The following is a 24,341-nucleotide window of genomic DNA, read 5'->3' as shown; positions in this document are numbered from 1 at the left end:
ATATAGGTGTGGTCTAATTATTTAATATAATTATTAAAGCCTTTTATTAATCATTAAAAAATTATAAAAATAAAAACATAAATATAATTAAAAGATAAATATAAAAATTAAAATTTTAAATAAATATAAAAAAATAAATATGTCCGCCCTTTAAAGGGCGGGTCAAAATCTAGTATACTATAAAACAGAAATCATAACTTAATTCATGTGTGATTTTTATTTGGACTATCTATTCAAAAGTTGCTTAAATTATATTTTATATGATATATGAATTATTTGAATAATTCTAAAACAAACAAATCCAATAGATATTCCTATATTTTTCTTTTTCTGAACAAAATCTTTCATATCTTTTATTTACAATATAAATATATATTTTATTTTTCACTAAATTCGTAACTATTTGAAATATATGTATATTACATTTTTCAATTTTTTTTAAAAAAATATTTAGTTAATTTCGTGGTTATTTAAAATTAAACGTATATTTCATTTTAACTAAAATACTTCTAAAGTATCTAACTAATTTTGTAATAATAACTAAACTAATGTACAATTTTGTATTAAATTTGCGATATTAATTTAATATTATAATTTTCAATTAAATTTTGATCCTTAATGAATAATATTTTCAGTTTAAAAATTTGTACATGATTTAAAATATATTATCACTGAAAATTTAAAACAAAAAAATTAAATTATTACATGTGAACTGTAAAACAATGCTGTGTTTTAAAATAATATATTATTAATTTTTTGAAAGAAAAATATTATATTATTAAAAATTGTGAAATGGCAAATATTACAATTAATCATGCAACCAAATAATTATATGTGTAAAAATAAAAATAACCATCCGCACGGTTGTGCAGACCGTGATCTAGTTTATTTTTAAAAATAGCAACACCGAATTTGTATTATGTAGTAGATTTTTGTATAATGAATATTAATTCGTACTAATATATACTGTCCGCAGAAAAAAAGACACTAATTTTGAATTTTGATAAACCAATATACATACTAAGATATGTGTTTGACGAGTTTCATGCGGGTGATGAAGCATCCGGAGATGTATAGAGATGAGTGGGAAGATCATCATTTGGTTTCTCAACCTTATCAAGATTTCTCTTTGTATAGTATTCCCATTAATAAAATATGAGACTTTTATCTAGTCAAATAAGGTTTGTTACAAGAGTCTTGCCAAGAAAAAGACAGTCAGATTTTTGTGTATTTAGTGGAACCATGAAACGTTGGACTGGGAACAATATGTATAGCAGAATAGGCAGAAGAAAGGAATTGTTAAGCTTATCAAGACTTCTCTTCGCTGAACACATTTGAGAATTTCTTTAAGGTAGAAAATACAGTTAGCGTAATGTAGACACTCAATCAACTACACACCATAGAATAAAGGTTGATGCAAATCAGAAAAACAACTCATAGAAAGCAACACACATATATAGAGAGAAACTTCAGAGCTAGAGAGTTTCCTTTTGGAAGAAACCCAAAAAGGATTTCAACTTCGAATAAGATACCTGCGAGAGAACTTGTGCCTGTAATCAATCTAACAAACACACACAAAAAGAGATGCATTAAGGATGGAAATAGTTCAAAAGTCAAAGCTAAACAAAAACAAAAATATATTTGAAAATCAAATAAAGAAAAAATGGAGGAATGTCAGACCTGTAGGGTGTAACGTAAGAAGTGGGTTTTGGTAGCTTTGTCCTCCCATTCCATACCATCAATCCATTCCTTCTCAGTGTATCTTAATACGAATGCTTTTTCACCACGCAATCCACTTCCTGAATGTAGTGGAAGCTTCCTCAGATTTGGACATCGGAAGACATCGATTCTCTTTAGGCATGGAAAGGGTAGAGGACTCCAATGGATATTCTTCAGCTTCGGTAGACTATCCAATACAAGACGATTCAGGTTCGGAAAAGGAACAACCCCTGATTTTTCACCTTCACAGCCTTTCTGTTTGTTTATTATATCTTCAAGTTGGTTTGCGTATCTAACAACAAGAAATTTAAGAGATGGAGCAAACATGAGAAACGTCAATTCCTTCAAGCAGTGACAATCCAGTATATACACTTTGTACATGCTGGAGAAGCACGGAGTACTCGGGTTGTGCAGAGGAGAAACCGTCTTGCTTTTCATGCATATCCTTCCCAATTTTATCTCAGATATAGTGCAGCTTTCCATGCAGAAAACACGAAGCTTCTCCATAGTTACTGGAAGTGCTATTTCATATGGTTCTTGATTGCTGTTCCAGATGTCTAGCGATCTTGTACAACTAGTTAATTTTTGAGAGCCCAGGAATTGCTCCACACGTGGACGAACACTGACTGATGCGGTTAGAACTTCTAAATGTTCCAAGGCCTCCAACTCCTCCACTGTCTTGAGATCCCAAGAAAACCCAGAACGATATAAGTTCAATACTTTCAAATTATATAGACTTGATACTCAAAAGTTGTCGTGTTTCCGCTATATCCAAGTGAATAAGCTTTTCCAACTCTTGTGGATCCTTAGGCAATTCACTTATAGGAGTATAGGACAAGTTGAGATATTTCAATGAACCTAGCTTTGATATTCCTTCCGGTGTTTCGGAGAGCTTTTTATTATCTGATAGATCCAGAACAAGTAGCTTTGGCATCATCTTGAAGAACCCACTAGAAAACTTTGCTAACCTCCCTTTTTGCAGGAGCAAAGTTGTGAGTTGTGGACATTCCGGACCGCCGACGAAACTGTGAGCTTTATTACCCATCAATGACATCCTTCTCACAGCGCTCCAGTTCTTAACCTTTGGCATTCCATAGAACAATGGATGCACAACGAAAGCATCTTTTTTGTTGGTAAGATGCGATCCACAAGGCCATTTCATGAACAACATCATGCATATGTACAGTATCCATTCCATACCAATCAACATCTTCCATCAACAATGATGCACGGACAAGACTACCAATGATCTCATAACCCTTGTTCTCCGCCCTTTCTATACCTTTGCTTCCATCTATTATCCCTTCGGATATCCAGTAGTCTATCAATTTTTCTTTAGGCATCGAATAATCTTCTGGAAATAAAGCGCAGTAATAGAAAACACGATTTGACATCGTCTGCCTTAAGACTATCGTAGCTATACTTCAAAAGAGGAAGGATCTTGTCTTCCATGCCAGAAAACTCTGTAGCGTATGAAGTCAAAACATCTATCGCATGAAGCCATTCGTGCCTTGTCCTTTTGCATGACATTGTCTCACCTACCACATCGAGCGCTAATGGTAAACCACGACATTTTCTAGCAACTACTCTTGCAAGTTTTGGAATCTCTGGATCGCTTTGTAGTGTTGTTTGTCCAACCTTCTTTTGGAAGAAACCGAATGCCTCATTTTCCTCCAAGCATTTGATTTCCATTGGGTTTTCAACCCCCATGCGTGCACAAACTTCCTGGGAACGAGTGGTAAATGCTACTTTGCATCGGTTTTTAGTAGTTGGAATCGGGACTCCAATCTCAGGTAAATCCACCTTCTCCCATAGATCATCCAGAAACAAGACAAATCTTCTTTTCCTTAAGAAATTGTATAAGACATCAGCCTTCTGGCTTCTCTCTTTGTGTTTCCACTCCTCTCCACCAAGACGAACTTTCTGAGCGATTTCATCTATAATCTTGTCTATCTCTAACTCTTTAGAGACAACAACCCAAATCACAAACTCAAATCCATGCCTTTCATCACTAAACCTATTGTTGATCTGTTTAAGAAGAGTTGTTTTTCCTACTCCATCCATTCCATAGAGACCCACCATACCAACTTCATCTTTCATAAGATGGTTCCATGCATTATCAAATGTTGTTTCTTGACCAATAATCGTTTGCTGAAGAGGTCTTTCCTCCACCGTAGGTACTTGAGGTTGCTCGGCAATCACTTCGAAATGGCCACTAGATTTGAGAATCTCGACCTCCCTCAAAATCAAGAAAACACTTTTTCCATAACGATAGCTTTGTCTTAATTTTTTCGAACAAAACCCACAAACACACAAGCTTTGAAGCTCAACATTCCTAGCACTGAGAATATTTTTGACTCTGGTTTCAATAGCCTCAACTCTATTAAGCCATACCTGAATTTCGGCTAGCCTTTGCAGACCTCTGTTCTCCTCTCTTGCGATCCTTCTTAACAAATCATCTCGTCTTGCCTTGAGCTCTTCTATTGTTGTCTCCAGAGACACAAGATTCTCAGGGAGATTACGAATATAACTCTCGTTGACGTCTACCCATTTAAAGATCTTGTTCATGCATTGATCACATGTAATGGAGACAGAGAAACAGTTTCCCGTCTTACACAGATAGAGAGAAAGAAAAAAAAGGGAAGAGAGTATTTGAAATTTACTGATTCGAACACAACAGAGATGATGCAGAGAATTAAGAGCAATAACTTGTCTGCATAGGCAAAAATTATCATAAGTTCACTTTTTGAACTTTCTTAAACAAAAAGAAATAAAAACATTCTGTAAAGAAAAAGCAGAGATAGTTTATTAATGGCATTGCCTAATCTTGTTACTTTTCCAAAATTACTTCGCATAATTGAAATTAAAAACACTATCTTGTGGAAAATTTTGCATCACTATACGCTGATGCCTTTCACTCCTTTTTGGTTTTAGTATACTGCTATTTTATTATATTGCAAATTTGAACTTACGGTGATTTGAACTTACAAAAGTAAATAATTATATTAGCTTTTCATATACTGTCTATAATAAATAAATGAAAATAAACCCATTAGTGTTTGCTCAAATTATAAATAGACATATGAACATAACTTAGAAGTACAATGTTTATATCAAAAGTATAACAACAAGTCTATTTGGTAAAATGTGATACATTCAACTTTCAATTGTCCCCAATATGATTTTTTGGTCATATTGGACATGCTTTCTAAATGAAAAATAGTTTTATAAATATTAATATTTATTAAAAATAAACACTATTAGAAACACAAACAAGAACATGTGTATATTTTTTTGAAAGAAATATTAAAATCATATTTTTTTCTTTAAAAAAGAAAATAAAATCATATTTTATTTTATTTCATTTTTTATTTCTTACGTTTACTTAGAATAATCATTCTGGTTATCTAAATAGTTTAGAAAACAGATTCAATGTGTATATATGGTAGAATGCGTAATTTATTAGTTTCTTATATATTTTAATCGTTCTATAATTTGTTTTGTCTATATACTGACCAGAACTCGTCGGTATACCTTCATAGTGAATATATGTTATAACTTTAACTCTATGGTTTATTTCATTTTGTTTACGTGTACTTTTTTGTTGATAGATGAATACTCTTTAAGAAACTTTCGATAGATTATATTTTTAAATAAATATTTTATTTTTGGAAAGTGATCATTTTATATAGAATTAATACTGTAGATTTGAGATTTTAATTTAGAAATTGGGATAACAAGATTTTTTGTTGATAGATGAGTATTCTTTTAGAATTTTTGATCGAGATGTTTCATTTTATAAATAAACTATTAAAACTGCTATTTTTAGAACTATTTTTATATTTTTAGAGAGAACTATTGAAGATTTATGATTGTGATTTAAAAATTAGGATAACAATAATCTTTGTTGATTGATTTGTATTCTTTAAGAATTTTTAATCCATAATTTGTATTTTTAAAATAAAATTTTAAAAATGTAATTTTTGGAAATTGTCGTTTTTTAGAGAAAATGTTGTAGACTTGGGATTGTCATTTACAAATAAGGATAATAAGAATTTTCGTTGAAAGATGAATATTCTTCAAGAAATTTTGATAAATAAGTTGTATTTTTAAAATTAAATTTTGAAAATGCTATTTATGGAAAGTTATCATTTTATATAGAAAATATTGTAGAATTCGGATTATGATTTAGAATTTAAGATAAAATAATATTTTTTCATAGCTGAGAATTCTTCAATAATTTCTGATCAATAGGTTGTATTTTTAAAATAAAGTATTTAAAATGATATTTTTGAAAAGTTGTCATTTTTGTAGAGAAAATATTGTATACTTGGGATTGCAATTTAGAAATTAAGATAACAAAAAAAATTTGATAGATGAGTATTTTGAAGACTTTTTTATCAATAAGTTGTATTTTTAAAATAATTCTTTTGAAAAATGCTATTTATAGAAAGTTATCATTTTTAAAAAGAAATATTGTAAAATCGGGATAATGATTTAGAAATTAGGATAACAAGAATTTTTGTTAATAGATGAGTATTCTTAAAGAACTTTTTATGGATAAGTTGTATTTTAAAAAATATATTTTTTTTAAAAAATCTATTTTTGAAAATTTATCATTTTATAGAGATAATGTTGTTGACTTGGGATTATGATTTAGAAATTAGGATAACAAGAACTTTCATTGATAGATGAATATTCTTTAAAAAAATTATCGAAGTTGCAATTTTTCAAATAAATGTATTGAAAATGCTATTTATGGAAGTTATCATTTTTATAGATAAAATATTGTAGAACGGGGATTGTGATTTATAAATTATAACAAGATTTTTTGTTGATTGATTCTTTAAGGAGTTTTTTAAATGAACTTTTTTAAAATGCTATTTTAGGTAAGTTATATCCTTATAGAGAAAATATTGTAGATTAGGATTGTGATTTAAAAATTAGGATAATAAGAATTTTTGTTGATATATGAGTATTCTCTTAGAATTTTTGATCAATATATTGGACTTTTTTGAAAATAAAAATAAAAATGATATCTTGGAAAGTTATCATTTTTAGAAAGAATTATTGGATGGATTGTGATTTAGAAACTAGGATAACAAGAATTTTCGTTGATAGATTAATATTCTATAGAAGTTTTCATCACTATGTTGTATTTTTAAAATAAAATTTTTAAAATGATATTTATGGAAAGTTATCATTTTATAGAGAAAATATTGTAGAATTGGAATTGTGATTTTTAAATTAGGATAACAAGAGTTTTTGTTGATAGATGAATATTTTCTAAGAATTTTTGATCGATATGTTTCATTTTAGAGAAAATATTGTAGAATTAGAATTGTAATTTTTAAATTAGGATAAGAAGAGTTTCCGTTAATAGATGAATATTTTGTAAGAATTTTTGATCGATATGTTTCATTTTTAAATAAACTATTAGAAATGCTATTTTGAAAAGTTATCATTTTTAGAGAGAATTTACTGAAGATTTTGGATTGTGATTTAAAAATTAGGATAACAAGAATCTTTGTTGATTGATTTGTATTCTTTAAGAAATTTTAATCCATAAGTTGTATTTTTTACATAATTGTTTTAAAAATACTATTTTTAAGTTGTCTTTTTATAGAGAAAATGTTGTAGAATTGGGATTGTCATTTAGAAATTAGGTTAGCAAGAATTTTCATTGATAGATGAATATTCTTTAAGAATTTTTGATCAATAAGTTGTATTTGTAAATATAATTTTGAAAATGTCATTTATGGAAAGTTATCATTTTATATAGAAAATATTGTAGAATTTAGATTGTGATTTAGAAATTATAATAACAAAAATTATTGTTCATAGATAAGAATTCTGAAAGAAATTTTGATCAATAGGTTGTATTTCTAAATAAAATATTTAAAATGCAATTTTTGGAAAGTTGTCATATTTATAGAGACAATGTTGTAAATTTTGGATTGAGATTTAGAAATTAGGATAACAATATTTTCTTTTGATGGATGAGTATTCTTGAAGAATTTTTTTATCAATAAGTTGTTGTTTTTAAAACAAATGTTTTGAAAAATGCTATTTATGGAAAATTATCATTTTTAAAGAGAAACATTGAAGAATTGAGATTGTGATTTAGAAATTAAGAAAACAAGAATTTTTGTTGATTGATGAGTATTCTTGAAGATTTGTTTTTTGATAAGTTGTGTTTTTAAAATAGTTTTTTTTTAAAAAGCTATTTTTGCAAATTTATCATTTTTATAGAGAATTTGTAGACTTGGGATTGTGATTAGAAATTACGATAACAATAATTTTCATTGATATATGAATATTCTTTAAGATTTTTTTATCAATAAGTTGTATTTGTAAATATAACTTTGATTATTCTATTTATGTAAAGTTATCATTTTATATAGAAAATATTGTAGAATTGGTATGGTGATTTAGAAATTATGATAACAAACATTACTGTTCATAGATGAGAATTCTTTAAGAGTTTTTTTATCAATAGGTTGTATTTTTAAATAAAACTAGAATCAGATCCGTTGCGCACATATTTATTTTCAATTTTTATTTTTATTTATACTAAATGTTATACTTGTATTACATAGTTATTGTAGTCTCTTATATATTAAAATATAATCATTACAACATTAGATATGTAACATGTGTCGTCATCAGAACGATTTTTTAGAATCCTTACATATATAAGTTAGTACATCTAAATATAAACTATAGTTTTCATTAAACTAATCATAAAATATTTTATTAATTTTAAAATTTATTTTTCACACTTTCCTTAAATAAAAGTTACTGACTTACCCAATGTTATTAAAGTATATAAACAATTAATGATTTTTAATTATAAAGATATTTAAAAGCAATTTTTGGAAAGTTGTCATTTTATAGAAAAAATATTGTAGAATTGAGATTTGGATTTAGAAATTAGGATAAAATAATTTTGTGATATATGAGTATTCTTGAAGAATTGTTTATCACTAAGTTGTATTTTTAAAATAAAACTTTTAAAAATGCAATTTTTGGAAAATTATCATTTTTATAAAGAAAATATTATAGATTGGGATTGTGATTTAAAAATTAAAATAACAAGACTTTTATTTGATATATATGAGTGTTCTTTTATAATTTTTGATCAAAGTTGTATTTCTTAAAAAACTTTTAATAATGCTATTTTGGAAAGTTATCATTTTTAGAAAGAATTACTGAGGAATTGAGATTGTGATTTAGAAATTAGGATAACAAGAATTTTGTTAAGATATGAATAGTCTTTAGGAATTTTTGATCAATAGGTTGTATTTGTAAATAAACTTTTTTATAAATGTTATGTATGGAAATATGTCATTTTGTATAGAGAAAATATTGTAGAATTGGAATTGTGATTTAGAAATTTGGATAACAAGAGTTTTCGTTGATATATGAATATTCTTTAAGAATTTTTGATCGATATGTTATATTTTTAATATTTTTTAAAAAACTTCTATTTTAGAAAGAAGTAATTTTTTATAGAAAACTACTCTATATTTGAGATTGTGATTTAGAAACTATGATAACAAGAATTTTTTTTGATATATGAGTATTCTTTTAGAATTTTTAATCGATATGTTGCATTTTTAAAATAAACTATTAAAATGTAATTTCTGGAAAGTTATCTTTTTTATAGAAAATATTGTAGATTTGAGATTGTGATTTAGATATTAGAATAACAAGAATCTTTATTGATAGATGAGTTTTTATGGATTATTAGGGTAATGAAGGATTAACAAAAATTATAGAATTGCTAAGGTGTTAGAGATATCCATCAATTGAATTGTTTTTATTACTTGTCTTCTAGAGTAGCTAATTATAACCTCAAATTTAGGATAATTAGGCATATATGACAACATGGTATGTTACCTGAATTAGTTCATTTCAGCTAGGACTGCTAGAAACAAACAATAGTTGATCTAGAAATTTTAGTGAACCATTCGGATAGCACCTTAAACCCGATTCAAGTACCATCGATGCTAGAAAGGAGCAACGATCGACGCTAGAAAGATAGCAACGATCAACGCTAGAAAGGTAGCAACGATTTGATGGACGCTAGAAAGGTAGCAACGATTGACGGTCACTTCGTGTTCAAATAGCGCAAGTTGGAACACTGGACTTGGATAATTATTAGACTCACATGCAACAACTGGATATTTATATATTAGAAAGTTTTTTTTTTTTTTTTGAAACTGAATATTAGAAAGTTCACATTCTAGAATATCCTACACGCATCGTTAGTTTCTATATCTCTACAATCAATGATTGAATGAACTCTAAGTCTAACAAACCATCCTTCCATCAAACAACTCATCAATTTACTGAACAACTATTTGTTCAACTACTTTACTTTATTTACTGCATTATTAAATTACTAGCCTAATTTAATCGTGACTATATTGAGTTTATTATGTATCCAGGCTCCTTGTGGATTCGATCAAAAAAATAATACAACTGAACCTTTTATTTAAAAGAGTAAATTCACTTAACACGCAAGAAAACATCATGAGCATCTGACTCCAACCCACCAACTCCACCTGCTGGCACTCTCTTTTGTGTTGCACTATAGCCCAAAAAAAAACGGAAATTGAAGATCCTAGTTCAGCGAGATTGGGCAAAAGAACCAAAGGAAAAGGGCCCCAACATCTATAAAAGGATAGCTAAGAAGAAGCCCATGTCATACGTATATATTAAAACAGGAGTTATAACCTTAATTCATGTGTGATCTTTTTAAAAATAGATTCTCAATAGAAATCAGTTATCATTCATTTATTATTGATAATACGGCTTAATAATATATCACTTCTTATATAACCATTGACTCCTACAAAACCGGAATCAGTTAGATTATTAATTTGGCTTACAATAATTGTATATTAGGCTAAACATAATTTAAATGCAATGTTAGTTTAGGCTAAGAATATTATATTGATCCAATAAATTGTCACATTTAAGTGGTATACACTATTAATAAGAAAACTATATACTATACTTTAAATAGTTATGATTTGTATATTTTTGCAAATACATTTTACTTTTTAATCTTTAAATTAAATATAGACTTTAAATTTATGTTTAATATTATACATAATATGTAATTTTTTTAAATGTCAATTTTATTTGTTTGATATTTGATAGTTCACTTTTAAAAATAACAAATACTAATTGTTTAATTATTTATTTTTTAATTATAATCAAACAAGATATAAGTATAATTATTGTTGAACTTTATAATTTTGTGAAATGTTACAATGTATTTGGTAATAAAAATTATTTTCTATTTACTAAATTTTACATATGTTGATGAACTTAAAAATAAAACACTTATTCAGCAAACAAAAATATATAAAATAAGATACAAAAACATGTTACTTTTTAAAATATTGATTTGATGAAAAACAAGACAGTTGATAACATACTTATGTTTGTATAATGCATTAAACATATATGTAATTATAATATATACCATTTTAAAAGTAAAAACCATATATTATGTAAACAAAATGAAGATTAACATCCCCGCAACCGCACGGATCGAGATCTAGTTAGAACTTATACTTCCAATACCTTTGTATTCATTTATTCTTTAATACTCTTTGGATCAACACGATTGTACGTATAAGGCTATAAGCTTTTAAGATCAATAATATACATATTTTTGTATAAGATTATCAATAAACATTCTTTTCGTAGATTATTTCTTAAATACACTATTATAAACCCTAATTTCTGAGTGGATTTTAAGATCCATCAGTTATTCCTAGACAATCCATCTATGTGGAACTCTAATAGACCATCCTCAAAACGTGTAACCAATACAACTTGCAAATTGTGAAACTCGTACATATTTAGCAAATTTTGATTTTTTGAGTGGGATTTACAGAATAATAGGATCACCGCATGACCATTTCTTCAAGCTCCAAATATAAACGTTTCTCAACAAAAACTACCTAGACTCTCCCTTTCTCTCCCCCTCTTTCAATTGCCATCTTTGCGTTTTGCTCGAATCCAACGGTTGGCTTTAATTAAGATCTGATTAGATCAACGAGGATATTTTCTTTTTGTTTGCATTCTTTTGGTAGGAGGAACCAATATGGGTCTAGAAGATGAAAAGAAGAAAGGAGAAGCTTCAGGAGAAACATCAGATAGAGAAAATACGCTAAGCAGAATGAACAGTGAAAGCTCCTTGTCTCCGACAGAAGATGATGAAGAAGACGAAGAGAGGAAGCCCGAACTCGGCCCCATGATCGCTCTCAAAGAACAGCTCGAGAAAGATAAGGTCTTTCTATTTTTCAACTTATTAATAGAGAGGATTTAAACTATAAGTTTATAGATAGTAATGGTGTGATTACAGTTTAGTTATATTAATCGTATCATGGCATATTAACGTATGAACATCGTACATTTAAACACGTTAATATATGTTATAAATGGAACTATTACCAAGCGATCTTTCTATTAAATTATTTTACTTTTTTGGCGAAAATTTGATAGGATGATGAAAGCTTGAGGAGATGGAAGGAGCAGCTTATCGGTGTCGTGGATTTTGAAGATGTCGGAGGTAAACCAAAACCACAATCTGTTTTACATCTTATAATTTAACGCTGGTTGTAAGCTTTAGAAGGATATTATTTTGATCTCATTAGTCAAGTAAAGTATTATGTTAATGTACGGGAGGGATGCTTCATGCATGTTAGTTAAATCAAATGACATTTTGACTTACCCAAGTCCCGGCTAAAATTATATAGTGGCATATAGTCCACATCTACATGCTATGATTTCTGAGAAGGGAAACACTTGAATTACTACATCAAAACACACTAAACGAAACTACGAAATGCAGAGACACCGGATCCTGTAGTAAAGATCCTACACTTGACAGTTAGGTCTCCAGACAGAGAGGAGATGGTGTTGACAATACCTGATGATGGAGTGCCAAACCCGAAAGGTCCTTGGTTCACAATAAAGGAAGGATCCAAGTACACACTTGTCTTCAACTTCCGTGTCACCAACAATATCGTTTCTGGCCTTCGCTATAACAATACCGTTTGGAAAACCGGTGTCAAGGGTATTTTTAAAAAAAAATATTGTTAAATATACTTTTCAAGATGTTATCTGTTTAGTTTCGGTATTTTCTGGTTGGCGCAGTGGATAGTACGAAAGCAATGCTTGGGACGTTTAGTCCTCAAGCTGAGCCTTACCAACATATAATGCCTGAAGAAACGACGCCGTCAGGTATTTTCGCTAGAGGATCCTATTCCGCAAGGACGAAGGTATATATTTCACTAAAGTTGATGAGTGTGAGCTAGGCATTTTAAAATGCAACTATGTTTCGTTCAAAAAAAATGCAACTATGATTTATTTTGTTAAGGATTAGTGTCCAAGCTACTTATTTAGTTTATTCTATATTTCAGTTCGTTGATGACGATAATAAGTGCTACTTGGAGATCAATTACACCTTCGACATCCGCAAGAATTGGCAATGATCCACCTAATTCAACACCTTCTTAATTCCAAACCTATGCAGACCAAAGCTCTTTTGATAAGATTCCTTTTTTTTTCTACCTTACATTATTTGACCTCATACTAGAAAACTTTTTCTTTTTGACAACGACTAGAAAACTTATTTAGCTTTGGATTGAGTGATCATGAATAAAATATATCGCACGAGTGTTTGTCTAATTTCCCCTTCACTTCTCTCATGATCTTTCTATCTTGTAGAGTATGTATGGGAAATGTTATTTGAAGCATAGGTGGAATAATTAACTAGAAAGTGAAAGAATCGTTTCCCTGGATTCTCCATAATAACCACAAAGCAAACAAATTGTTTCCATTTCAGTGTCCCAAGAAAGTAAAGAACACAAAAGTATTTATGGAAAAATTATATTAGACTCTCATGAAAATAATATTACAAGATACATAGTTTATATAGATAATAAATCAATCTAATTTCCTAAACTAATATGGAATAATATACAATAGATAATGATAAATTTTTTATTCTAATATATTTATATCCTAATATTAACCATTGGATTAGGTTTTCTAGATCTCTCAATAGGCTAAACGATTGAAGGTGGGATTCTTGCACTACAAGAAAGCAGATAAATTTAAACGGAGAAGTTAGTCTGAAAATACTCCGTCAGAAACTTTCCAAAAATTCTGATAATTTTTCGACGGATCCGAAGAAATACCAAAAAATATTTCTGTGAAAATTGGTCGTCATATCTCGTCAGAAATAATTTCTAATTTTGTGGTTGTCAAAAATTATTCTGAGAAAAAAGATTTTGAAAATTACTCCTGACAACATTGATGTCATCAGAAAGGTTGTTGTCGGGAAATTCCAACAAAATATTCCAGTCTGATATTTTCGACGAAATGGTACAGTCAGATTTTCTCAACCGAATACATCGGAAATAAACTGTTTCGTCACAATTAACTGACAAAATCTCTTTTTGTTGGAAATGTTTAAATTTATTTATATATTTAATTATTACAGATATTTTTTATATATTAAATTTTAATTATTAATGAAAAATTCAAAATCTGATGCTTTGGATACAAAATACTCAAATAACATTGTATCGATAAGGGTACTTTTGGACAAAAAAATAACCCATTGAATGATATATATTGAATATTTTTGGTTTTCAGTTGATTTTAGATAAGTTTGAATAGTTTAGATGTAAAATACTCTAACTGAATTGAGTAGTTTGGTAATTTTAGTTAAAACCTGAATTCACTCGGATTCGAGAGGCCCGACCGGAATTCAATCCGCTCTTTTGTAATACCCAAGTAAAACTATTTTTTAAAATCCAAAAAATCAATACCCGAATAAGTATCCATATCCAATGGAGTATCTGAATCACCAAACATAACTTAGTGGGGGTTATTGGTTCTGACATTTTAGTGAATTTAGAAAAAAAATTGGATTTGAAAATCTTTGATGAATCCACTGATTTCAAAATCAAATAAGTGGACTTAATAAGAATTCAAATAAGACTTTGAAATCAAGTACATGGATTTACATGTGAAGATGCAAGCATCCTTAATCTAAAGAACACCTTTTCTATGTCAAAGAGATTTATTGGTAGAGTCTAAAAAGGTTTCATACAGAATTATCAAGAAGAGAATGGGAAAGTCAAGCTTGAGTGTCTTGCCATTGACAAACAGTTCGTCGCTGAGGAAGAGAACAACATCAAGCTTGAGTTAACGACTTCAAAACCCTCCTGGAATACTGGGATAAAGGAACTGATGATATTATGAAAGTAATAGTTTTTTTTTGCTTGATGTGTGGATGGTTGGTGATTGACATATCCATTGAAGTTATTAGTTACGTTTCTGTATAACCTAAAACTTCGGGGGTGTTATTGGTTTATTTATTTTAGTGGATTTGAAAATCCAAACCAAATCTACTGTTATTGATTCTATGATTTTAAAATTCATATTTAAATCTACTGTTATTGGTTTATTGATTTTAAAATAGATTTTAGAATCAAGTGTTATTCAATTTTATAGATTTATTTAAGGATTTGATTTATAATTGGATTTTGAGTGGATTTATGAATGTTTTAAGGGTAAAAATACAAAGGAGCAAATATTGAGCTTGTACATGTTATTTTGACTTGGATTTTAACGTTTGGACAAGTTTTCGTATCTTGTATATTTGGTCAATATCTCGTATCTTGTTCATCATTATTTTTTTCTCTGGGTACCAAACACATCTTCACCTTCTTCGTTTTGCAGTCACCAGTGTTTGGTCATGAGTACCTTTTGAATCCCCAGACATGGTTCTTACCTTTCATTCTTTTTAATTGGTTGTTTGGGCTTAGATCGTTCTTCTCATATTAGCATTTTAAGCATGATTACTTATGCCTACTTGTCAGACATTATGTAATGGTAATTGAATTTTTTATGTATAATTTTGAAACTTTTGATTGAATTGTCTGTTTTACTGCATATTTCAAAGCTTTAAGCATTTACCCTCTTATACACAAGTGTCACCTTACCACACTAACTAACGAAAACTTATCACCATAATGGTAAATCTATTTGATTGATTTATAACAATTCACCTGTTTGATTTTGAAATTCATATGAATTATTCTTAAATCCATTTGTTTGATTTAAAAATCATGGATTTATCAAAGATTTCTAAAATCTGTAAATCCATTAAAATACTAGAACCAATAACCCCCACTAATACTCGTGATCAAGTGTTACGTATTTTATATTGTGTTTCTATACAATTTGAAAAAAATATACAAATCCAAGTAAAATATCTAGGTTTACCTCTTTATTTGTGCCTTTGTATTTTGATGTTGAAAACACTTACAAATCCATTGAAATATACTTTCAAATCAAATCCATAAACAAATCTTTATTATTGAATAACACTTGATTTCATAATCTATTTTAAAATCATATAACCAATAACACTAGATTTGTATATTGATTTTAAAATCACAAAACCACTAACAAATGATTTGATTTGGACTTTTAAATCCATTAAAACACATGAACCAATAACACCCTAAAAGAAAACGAACATTTGTTTGGGTCTTATCCATATCCAATGAAGTATCTTTGCAGTTTTCTCCTATAAGAAGAGGCCTTTTAGATACGTTGAACGTAGCACTTTCCTTAGATACATTGAATACGGACATTTGTTTGGGTCTTAAACCTGCTTCTATTTTCCGCATCGAAAGATAATCTTAAACCAAGTAAAGATCCAAAACCGCTTACCAATTAGGAAATACGTACAATAACCACATCTTGTCACGTGCAACCACATGTTAACCATGACTCACTTGTTGCATTGCACGTGTATTCACGGGCACCGTCACGTTAGTTTTGACCACCTCATCAGTTGAGTGGTGATAATTAGTATGACGTGGCGGTTGTAAAACAAAAGTGAAGTGAGCAAATCTAGAAAAACTCTTTGTCGTATCCGTATATTTTTTAAAAACATTTTATATAAATGATATATCTATTTTTTTGTTCACAATCTAATTTATCAATGATTCATCTATTTTTTTTTGCTAAAACAATGATTCATCTTACGCGTAAGATTTTAAACATTTCTGTTTATAAAAACTGACTGTTTAAAAACTGAGAATTAAATATAAAATAATCTATATATTTCTATTTTAGTAATAAAATATTTTGTCGTATCTATGGAAATTTTAAATTTATCATGAGAATAGGTATGTATTTTTCAAATTCAATTATTATTATGAAAATTGAATCTGGACGCTTAGTTGATAAAACTAAGAATTAGATACAACTCTGTTAAATAAAAAAGTGTTAGACGACTCTCTCTCCACGAAAATATCTCTGCCTTCTCTCTAAGTTTGCTTCTGTCGTGATATAGTTTTCCGGCCGACGGTGCGGGCTTCCATAGCCGCCGTCGGTCCGGTTTCCTTGTGTGCTTTTCTTTTAGGTTTATGCATGTCTCCAGCGACGCACTCTTCATGTAATGGTGTTTGGCTTTTTGTCTCCGGCATCCTCGTCTTCTTCTCCGGTGAAGGACGGTCGGCTTACTCCGCGATTCACTCTCCTTATGTGAAGACGGCGGCTTTACGTATCTAGTTTCTGGAAGAAAACAATTTTCTCAAATCTTTCCGTTTGGTGGAAAGACTCGGTTTTTCTCTCGGGTTATGAAGGGTTAAGGTGGAGGTTGAAATCTCGTCACTGGACGAGTAAAACTCTCCGATGGAAGATGGTTTCGAGTGGATAGAAGCTTCTTTTTCTATGGTGAGGCGTAATTTGTCGGTTGAAATCTCGCATGTCGATTGATGCTCTCCAAGTTTGGGAACATAGAAGAAGAAGGCGCAAGTGTTGAAGATGGAGATCTCGTAGTAATACTGTTCCCGGCAGTTCCGGTGTCTGCTTTTACGCCGGTGAGATCTCAGGCGTAAAGCTTCGGTCGGTGGAGAGATGGAGACGGTTTCATCGTGTTTTGACGCGTGTTTCATCTTTTTCTCTTTGTTAAACACGTGTTTCGGACGCGTGTCTGGTTTGGGTTTCGATTGGACCTGATGTTGGGCCCAGATTGTGTAGTGTTGGTGTTGTATTCTAATGTGGTCGGTTTGGACCTTTGTATGTTTTTAAGTATAATAATATTAATATTTCAGGCGGCAAAAAAAAATGTGTTAGACATGCCACTAACGGCGTTAGTTCTTCTCCCTAATTGAGTTAAAATGAAGTATACTTTTCGTTACTTGTCACCATAATTTCACCACTCTGTCGTCATCTTCTATCATTTTGTCGTCTACTCCGTTTAACTTTCTCTATAGAATTAAATGATTTAATTTAAGTCGCGTTTTTATATAAATCTCTATATATGCTACCAAATTCTACGAATCATAAGTATCTCGTCAAAAAGACTAGCTAGGATAACAACGACAAAAAAAGATAAAGAATAAGATGGTTGAGATTCATGGGAGGTTCAAGAGAACTGAGACGGCTTTCAACTTGTCGGCGGCGCGTCAACGTCCGCCGTATTATGACAGCAGTGGAAGTAATCACTCACCGGAGGAAACAGGGGATCTTTCGGATTTGGTTGCCTCTTTTATCGAAATGGAAGGAGAAAAAAAGAATCCGGAGGAGGAAATGGAATATTCTTCCGACAACGAGTACGATGATGTGAAGGAGAGGTTACGTAATCTTCTAGAAGGTTTATCCGTCGGTGAATATCGGATGAAAATATTGGCCGCAACGGAGGTTGCCAGAAAATTCGTCGGAGATATTGTTCAACATGGTTCTTCTAAGCGCCAATTGATGGATTTTCTACGTAACAAGGGCTTTGATGCAGGTACATATCTAATGATATTTTCTTTCCTTTTTGTTTACATAATACATTGGAATTTACATGTTTATTCGACAAATTTAATCATTAATTAACCTGCGGAACTATTTTACAAAATTCACACACTATTTGGAGATCTGATTTGTGTTTTAATTAACGTTTTTGTGATTTTACAAGTCTGATGACTAAATTCTATCATAATTTTATTTCCTCTATTTGTAAGTTAAATCTAACTTTTATTTTATCAGTTAAGTATTCCAATTTTTTTAATCATCAACGATTCTAGACTTTAATTTTAGTCTAAATATTACAACTATATATTGTGTATGGGTCTATTGAATATATTCTAGAATTTATTCTCCAAGCTATGTATGATTCAGACAATTGCTTAGAATCAGTTAAAAGATAATTATACTTCGTCGTAGTTTTGATGTTGTAGAATAAAAATTTTGTTTTAAAATAAATGTTCTTTAGTTTTAACACAAAATTTATGGACTTAATATTTTGAATTTTTTTTCTGTTAATTGAAATGTGGTTAGACGTATTAATAGTAATATTTTTATCTAGTAAATATATAAATTAAAATGTTTTTTTAATATATGTGTCCAAGTATAACTAACAGAATAAAACTGAGGGAATATGTATCTTATATATGTACTTTTTTTTAGTTTTAGAAAACAGTTGAACTATTAGTTGGAAGACGAGTATATTTTTTTATAATTGATACAATCTGTGGATCGAGGTGTTTAATGGAATCTAACTTTTGAGAAGAATATTCCACTTCATTTTTAGTTCGATAATTGGTTGTACTATGTTATGTTAATAACAATATAACCTCACCGCATGCATAGGTCTTTGCGAGTCACGATGGGAAAGATTCGGCAAGAACACCGCCGGAAAACACGAGTACGTCGACGTTCGTTGCGGTGGAGATCATAATCGCTATATAGTGGAGACAAATCTCACCGGAGAGTTTGAAATAGCGAGGCCAACAAAGAGATACAACTCCATAATAAGCCAAGTGCCACGTGTCTTCGTGGGAACTCCGGAAGAGCTGAAAAAGCTCGTCAGGATAATGTGCCACGAGATGAAACGTTCGCTGAAGCAAGTGGGGATACACGTGCCACCGTGGAGGAGAAAAGGCTACATGCAAGCGAAGTGGTTCGGTTTCTATAAACGAACTTCGACGACGACTAATCACGAAATGGTTGGTAATAATACTAAAAGTAGCATCGGTACGATTGGGTTTAGGGGTTGCAAGGAAAAAATTTGGGAAGCAAAAAGTCTTAAGGTTATGGTTGGTCAGCTTTCGGTTGCTTTCAACGCTGGTGGTGTTGAAGTGTAATACTTTATAGAACAAGTTAGTTTTGAGCTATCAATGTAAAGCTAATTTCGGGTTTTATATCTGCACATATGTGAGTTTTTGGGGATCTAATTACAGCAACTGAATATATATATATAGAGAAGTATATATATATATAAGCTCAGTCACGGTAGCTTTTCTTTTCTTTTCTTATTTTAACTTTTAATATTTATGTAATAATCCACTAAAATTTTAACACATATAAAAGGATTTCTTTAAAAATAGCACAATTTCTGATATTAGAGTTTAGAAACTTTTAACTCTCTTTTCTTTCTTTCTAACTAATCATTAACCATGCTCTTCATATTTATTTGACGATATCAGAAAGTTGTTTCGGAAATGTTTGTACAAAACTGAACAAAGTGATATCAGATTCATTCTAGTTTAATCGCTATTTTTATAAAATGGTTAAATTATAAAATATGTTAAAGTATTCATATTTATGTTACAAAATAAGGAAATAGTAAAAGTAAATATGCAAATATGGTTTTGGTAAATATATAATAAACAAAATTATCATTTAATTTTAAATTTGGTAAAGATAGAATCTATATTTTTATAAAAATATTTACTCCCACGATTTCGTAGATATCCACCTGACAAAAATTAAAAATTAAATTTTAATATTATTTAAAATTTTCATTTATGATTGACGTATAAGTAAAATCATTTAAGTGGCTTTTTATTTAGTGGATAGTAGGATCGACCCTGTACATATAATTTTTTCATACATAGTTTGTCTTTCTTTTCTAGTTAGAGCAACGTGAAAACTCAATTGAGTTCTAAAAAAAATATCAATATTATAACTAAATGATTAATCTTTTATTTTCTTAAGTTAGTTTTAATAACAGTTGAATGACATCTGTTATTTGAATTGTTTAGGGGGTTCTTAAAATATATGATTTAAGAGCTTTTGTTCATTCTCTTAGAAGAAATTTTTCATTTTTTGGTTCATTTTGAAGAAATTTTTGCTCCAACCCTATTTCATTTTTTGCTTCAAAATGAAGCCATGAACAGTGTTGTCTCAAATTTGAAGATCTACTGTACATATCTTCATTTTTTTTTTAAGATGAACCTTTTAATTGTAAATTGATCCTTAATTTTTATTTATTCTTATCTTTTGCCAAAATAAACAATATGTTTTAATATAATTCAATTAATTTATAATTTCAGTTGTTATTTTCATTATATCAATTTAAAATATTAAATATACTTAAAATATATACTAATAAATAAAATAAACTTATTTAATTAAGATAAAAAAGTCAAATACATAATTAATAACACAAAACTAAACATATAAAACTTATTAATACAACATAAACTAAAACTTAATAATCTGGTAAATTATTTGTTTATTAACACTAAACATATAAAATCTAATGTTTTTGTTTATTTATTTATGTTTGGTGTAATAATTTTATTATAAGATATGTTGAACATGTTAAATTATGTTGAAATAAAATAGTTGGGAAAAATTAGTAAATGTGAAAAACTAGAAGGTGTTATTAATAATTAATGATAAAGTGGAGAAATAATATACTTGGAATATTCTTTTTACAAGAAAGAAATGAAGTAAACCATTGGAGTGAATGTTGCTTCATTTGTTTATTCATTTTAAAGAAAATGCATATCTGAAGATAAAAATGAAATCAACCATTGAAGATGCTACATATTTTTAATCTTTTTCTTTTTATTTTAATTATAAGAATCTCTATTATACCCCGTTGATGGAGCTTCTCTTAATCTTTAAAGCTTTTTCCTTACCTCAAAAAAAAAACTCATGTGCCTAAATTTATTGAGATACTAAAACAACATGTTTTTAATCTTTTTCTTTTTATTTTAATTAAAAGAATCTCTCTTAAACCCCGTTGATGGAGTTTCTCTTAATCTTTAAAGCTTTTTCCTTACCTAAAAAAAAAACTCATGTGCCTAAATTTATTGAGATACGAAAACAACAAGGATAAAATGTGAACTCAAGGATAAAATGTGAACTTTGTTATAATTTTTAAAAATATATATTTGATTTGAAAACATCATGCAGATCGATCGATCTCAAATCTGTATTTGTTTGAGACATTTAAGATTGTAAATAGCTATTTAATAAGTTTGCCAACCAGTTGTCTATATAGATCAGGATTAAAATCAAAGTAAAAATTAGAAACTTATAAAGATTAGATAAGAATTTGTATATCATTATTGTAATTTTAGAAAGATAGGAAAAAAATTTCAATTTTTCATACCTTTTTGGATCTTATATTTTGCAATGGTGTTAACCAGGACCGGATCTGAAGAGAAGCTAATAAAGCATATTTTTCAGGACGGGAAAAGATATATATATATATTTACATGGCCAAAAAAAAAAAAAATGTATGTAGCTCTCTACTAGTAAGCCTGTAAGCGTCAGACAGTGTAGGATAGGAGTTATCAAATGTATGTAGCTCTCTACTAGGAACTCCACAGAGCCTCAAAGCCCCAATCAAACGTCTCATCCGCTTGCATGGCTGAAGCCCTAGCTATTCAGAAAGCACTGCTCCACGCCTCCTCCCTCCAATACACAAACATCTGTATTCGCACAGATTCTCAAGTGTTCGTCAGAGCGATTACCACGAGAAGAAGATCGACAGAACTCTATGGAATTTTATCGGACATCGACTCGCTGGCTTTCTCCCTTCCTCCCCTTTCGATTCTTGCTGTTTCATTTTCATTCCAAGGGCCTGCAACGGCTCAGCGGACTCTTTAGCTAAATCTTTATTTGGGTCTGAGGCCATAAACCTTTTGATTTAGTTTTAATGAAAGTAACCAGTTGATCAGAAAAAAAAGGAGTTATGTAAAATTTTCTATATAAAACTAATATTTCAGCAAAAAAAAAACAGTGATGATATTGTAATTCTTACCTAATATCTTGGTGATATATTGATTACAAAAATAATTTATATATCATCACTGTAATCACTAATCACACACCACTGTTCATTTCATCAAAAGGTGATAGCAATGTTTGACGATACACACGTCTACGGAAATGTAAATATTGCACATATATCGATTAAAAGTGTTTCCTGTTATTTTGAACAAGATCTTCTGATGATATTTCAGATAGTTTTCCGCTGAAATCATCAATGCTCTCAGATTCCTTTTAACTTGAGGCGATCAAACTAGGTCATTAACATTTGGAGTCTCGCTTCTTTAAGTTTCTTTGCTCCCACATTTATAGCTTTAATGGCTTTCAATATCTTCTTTACCTTATCCAACTCTTCGATTTGTAAGATAAGTGTTTCGGGTATGGATTAAAACAATAGAGTTGTGGCCATGTCGTTTTTGTCACCATCCATCGAGTATATTTCTATGGCTTCCCAAACTTTGTGAACTCTAAGTGTGATCTTTATCCTTATGATTCACACTGTATAGTTCGTCGAGTTAAGCGTAGGGCATTGGATTGACGAAGGTATTCCACCATCTTTTGGTCGTCCTGTTTCTGCAACAATACCGTTTGTCTTCCTGAAGCTCTGATACTAATTATTGAATAGAATCAAAATTACAAAAAAAAAGGCTAAGAACATCTAAATTATTAAGGCTGAAGTACATTTTGTATTAGCCTAGATTTTTCCACAAAAATTACATACTTATGCCATTCATTTTAAAACACAGTAGTTTTGATTACAATCTTTTGATGTCGAGAATAAAGCACTTGACTTAAACAATTATGAGGCCTTCACATTGTCTTACTAAACAGGCCTTACAAGCCCAACTTTATAAACATATTATAATTAAATAATCAAGTCTCTAAACTTCAAACCGGACCAAAATTCGGTTTAATTTTTTCTAGCCACCACAATCTCTGCATAAAATACACAGAAAGTTTAATGTCAAAGCATCCCAACAATCCACAATCAAAAGTCCACTATAAATACATTTTCTAACTTACAACACAAAAGCACTACCAAACCTTTTATATGTGTAAGATTAAGTACATCATGACAAATACACACGAAAAAAAAACTAAGTCAACAAGAACAATTGTTACGTAAAATCGTACATACTTTTTTAGAGAAATGGTTTTATATTTTTTAAATAAAATTTTGACATTATTGATCATCAGCTATAAAAAAAAACTTTATATTAGCTCTTTTATTACATGAAATGTCATATTAAAAATTATTTAATCAGAGAAATTTTAAAAATGTATTATCACTTATACAAATAAATATTTATTACAAATTTAGTTCATGTTGCTAGCTATTTTAGCTAATTAAAATTTTCAAAAGATCTCTACTTTTTTTTTAAATTTTGCCAAACAAATTTAAATCCATATATTCAGTATATTCATAATATTTAGTATAACAATAGTATTTAAAAAGTTAACCAAGAAACAATTAAAATTAAACATTATACTCATTGCAAATCATGTATAAC

At 29.4% G+C, this 24,341-nt stretch overlaps 1 protein-coding gene and 2 pseudogenes across 1 annotated transcript; 2 read left to right on the top strand and 1 right to left on the bottom strand.

Moving 5' to 3' along the window:
* Positions 1–1,389: 1,389 nt before the first annotated feature.
* LOC108826310 (putative disease resistance protein At1g63350) lies at positions 1,390–4,420 on the bottom strand (annotated as a pseudogene).
* A 7,184-nt stretch (positions 4,421–11,604) lies between these two features.
* LOC108826492 (rho GDP-dissociation inhibitor 1-like) lies at positions 11,605–13,431 on the top strand (annotated as a pseudogene).
* A 4,682-nt stretch (positions 13,432–18,113) lies between these two features.
* LOC108826011 (uncharacterized) lies at positions 18,114–20,070 on the top strand. The gene is made up of 2 exons (XM_018599380.2): positions 18,114–18,568; positions 19,414–20,070. Exons 1-2 carry the CDS (start codon positions 18,181–18,183, stop codon positions 19,905–19,907), a joined length of 882 nt encoding a protein of 293 aa, XP_018454882.1. The 5' UTR covers positions 18,114–18,180; the 3' UTR covers positions 19,908–20,070.
* The last annotated feature ends 4,271 nt before the right edge of the window (positions 20,071–24,341 follow it).

Source organism: Raphanus sativus, chromosome 9 (assembly GCF_000801105.2).
Source record: "Raphanus sativus cultivar WK10039 chromosome 9, ASM80110v3, whole genome shotgun sequence".
In the NCBI taxonomy this organism is placed as follows: Eukaryota; Viridiplantae; Streptophyta; class Magnoliopsida; order Brassicales; family Brassicaceae; genus Raphanus; species Raphanus sativus.
The sequence above is the reverse complement of the archived record's forward strand: the minus strand, read 5'-3'. Positions and strand labels throughout refer to the sequence as shown.

Coding starts and splice junctions, on each gene's coding strand:
- LOC108826011 (XM_018599380.2), top strand. CDS start 18,181: ATGGTTGAGATTCATGGGAGGTTCAAGAGAACTGAGACGGCTTTCAAC. Junction 18,569..19,413: donor TAACAAGGGCTTTGATGCAG/GTACATATCTAA, acceptor CCGCATGCATAG/GTCTTTGCGAGTCACGATGG.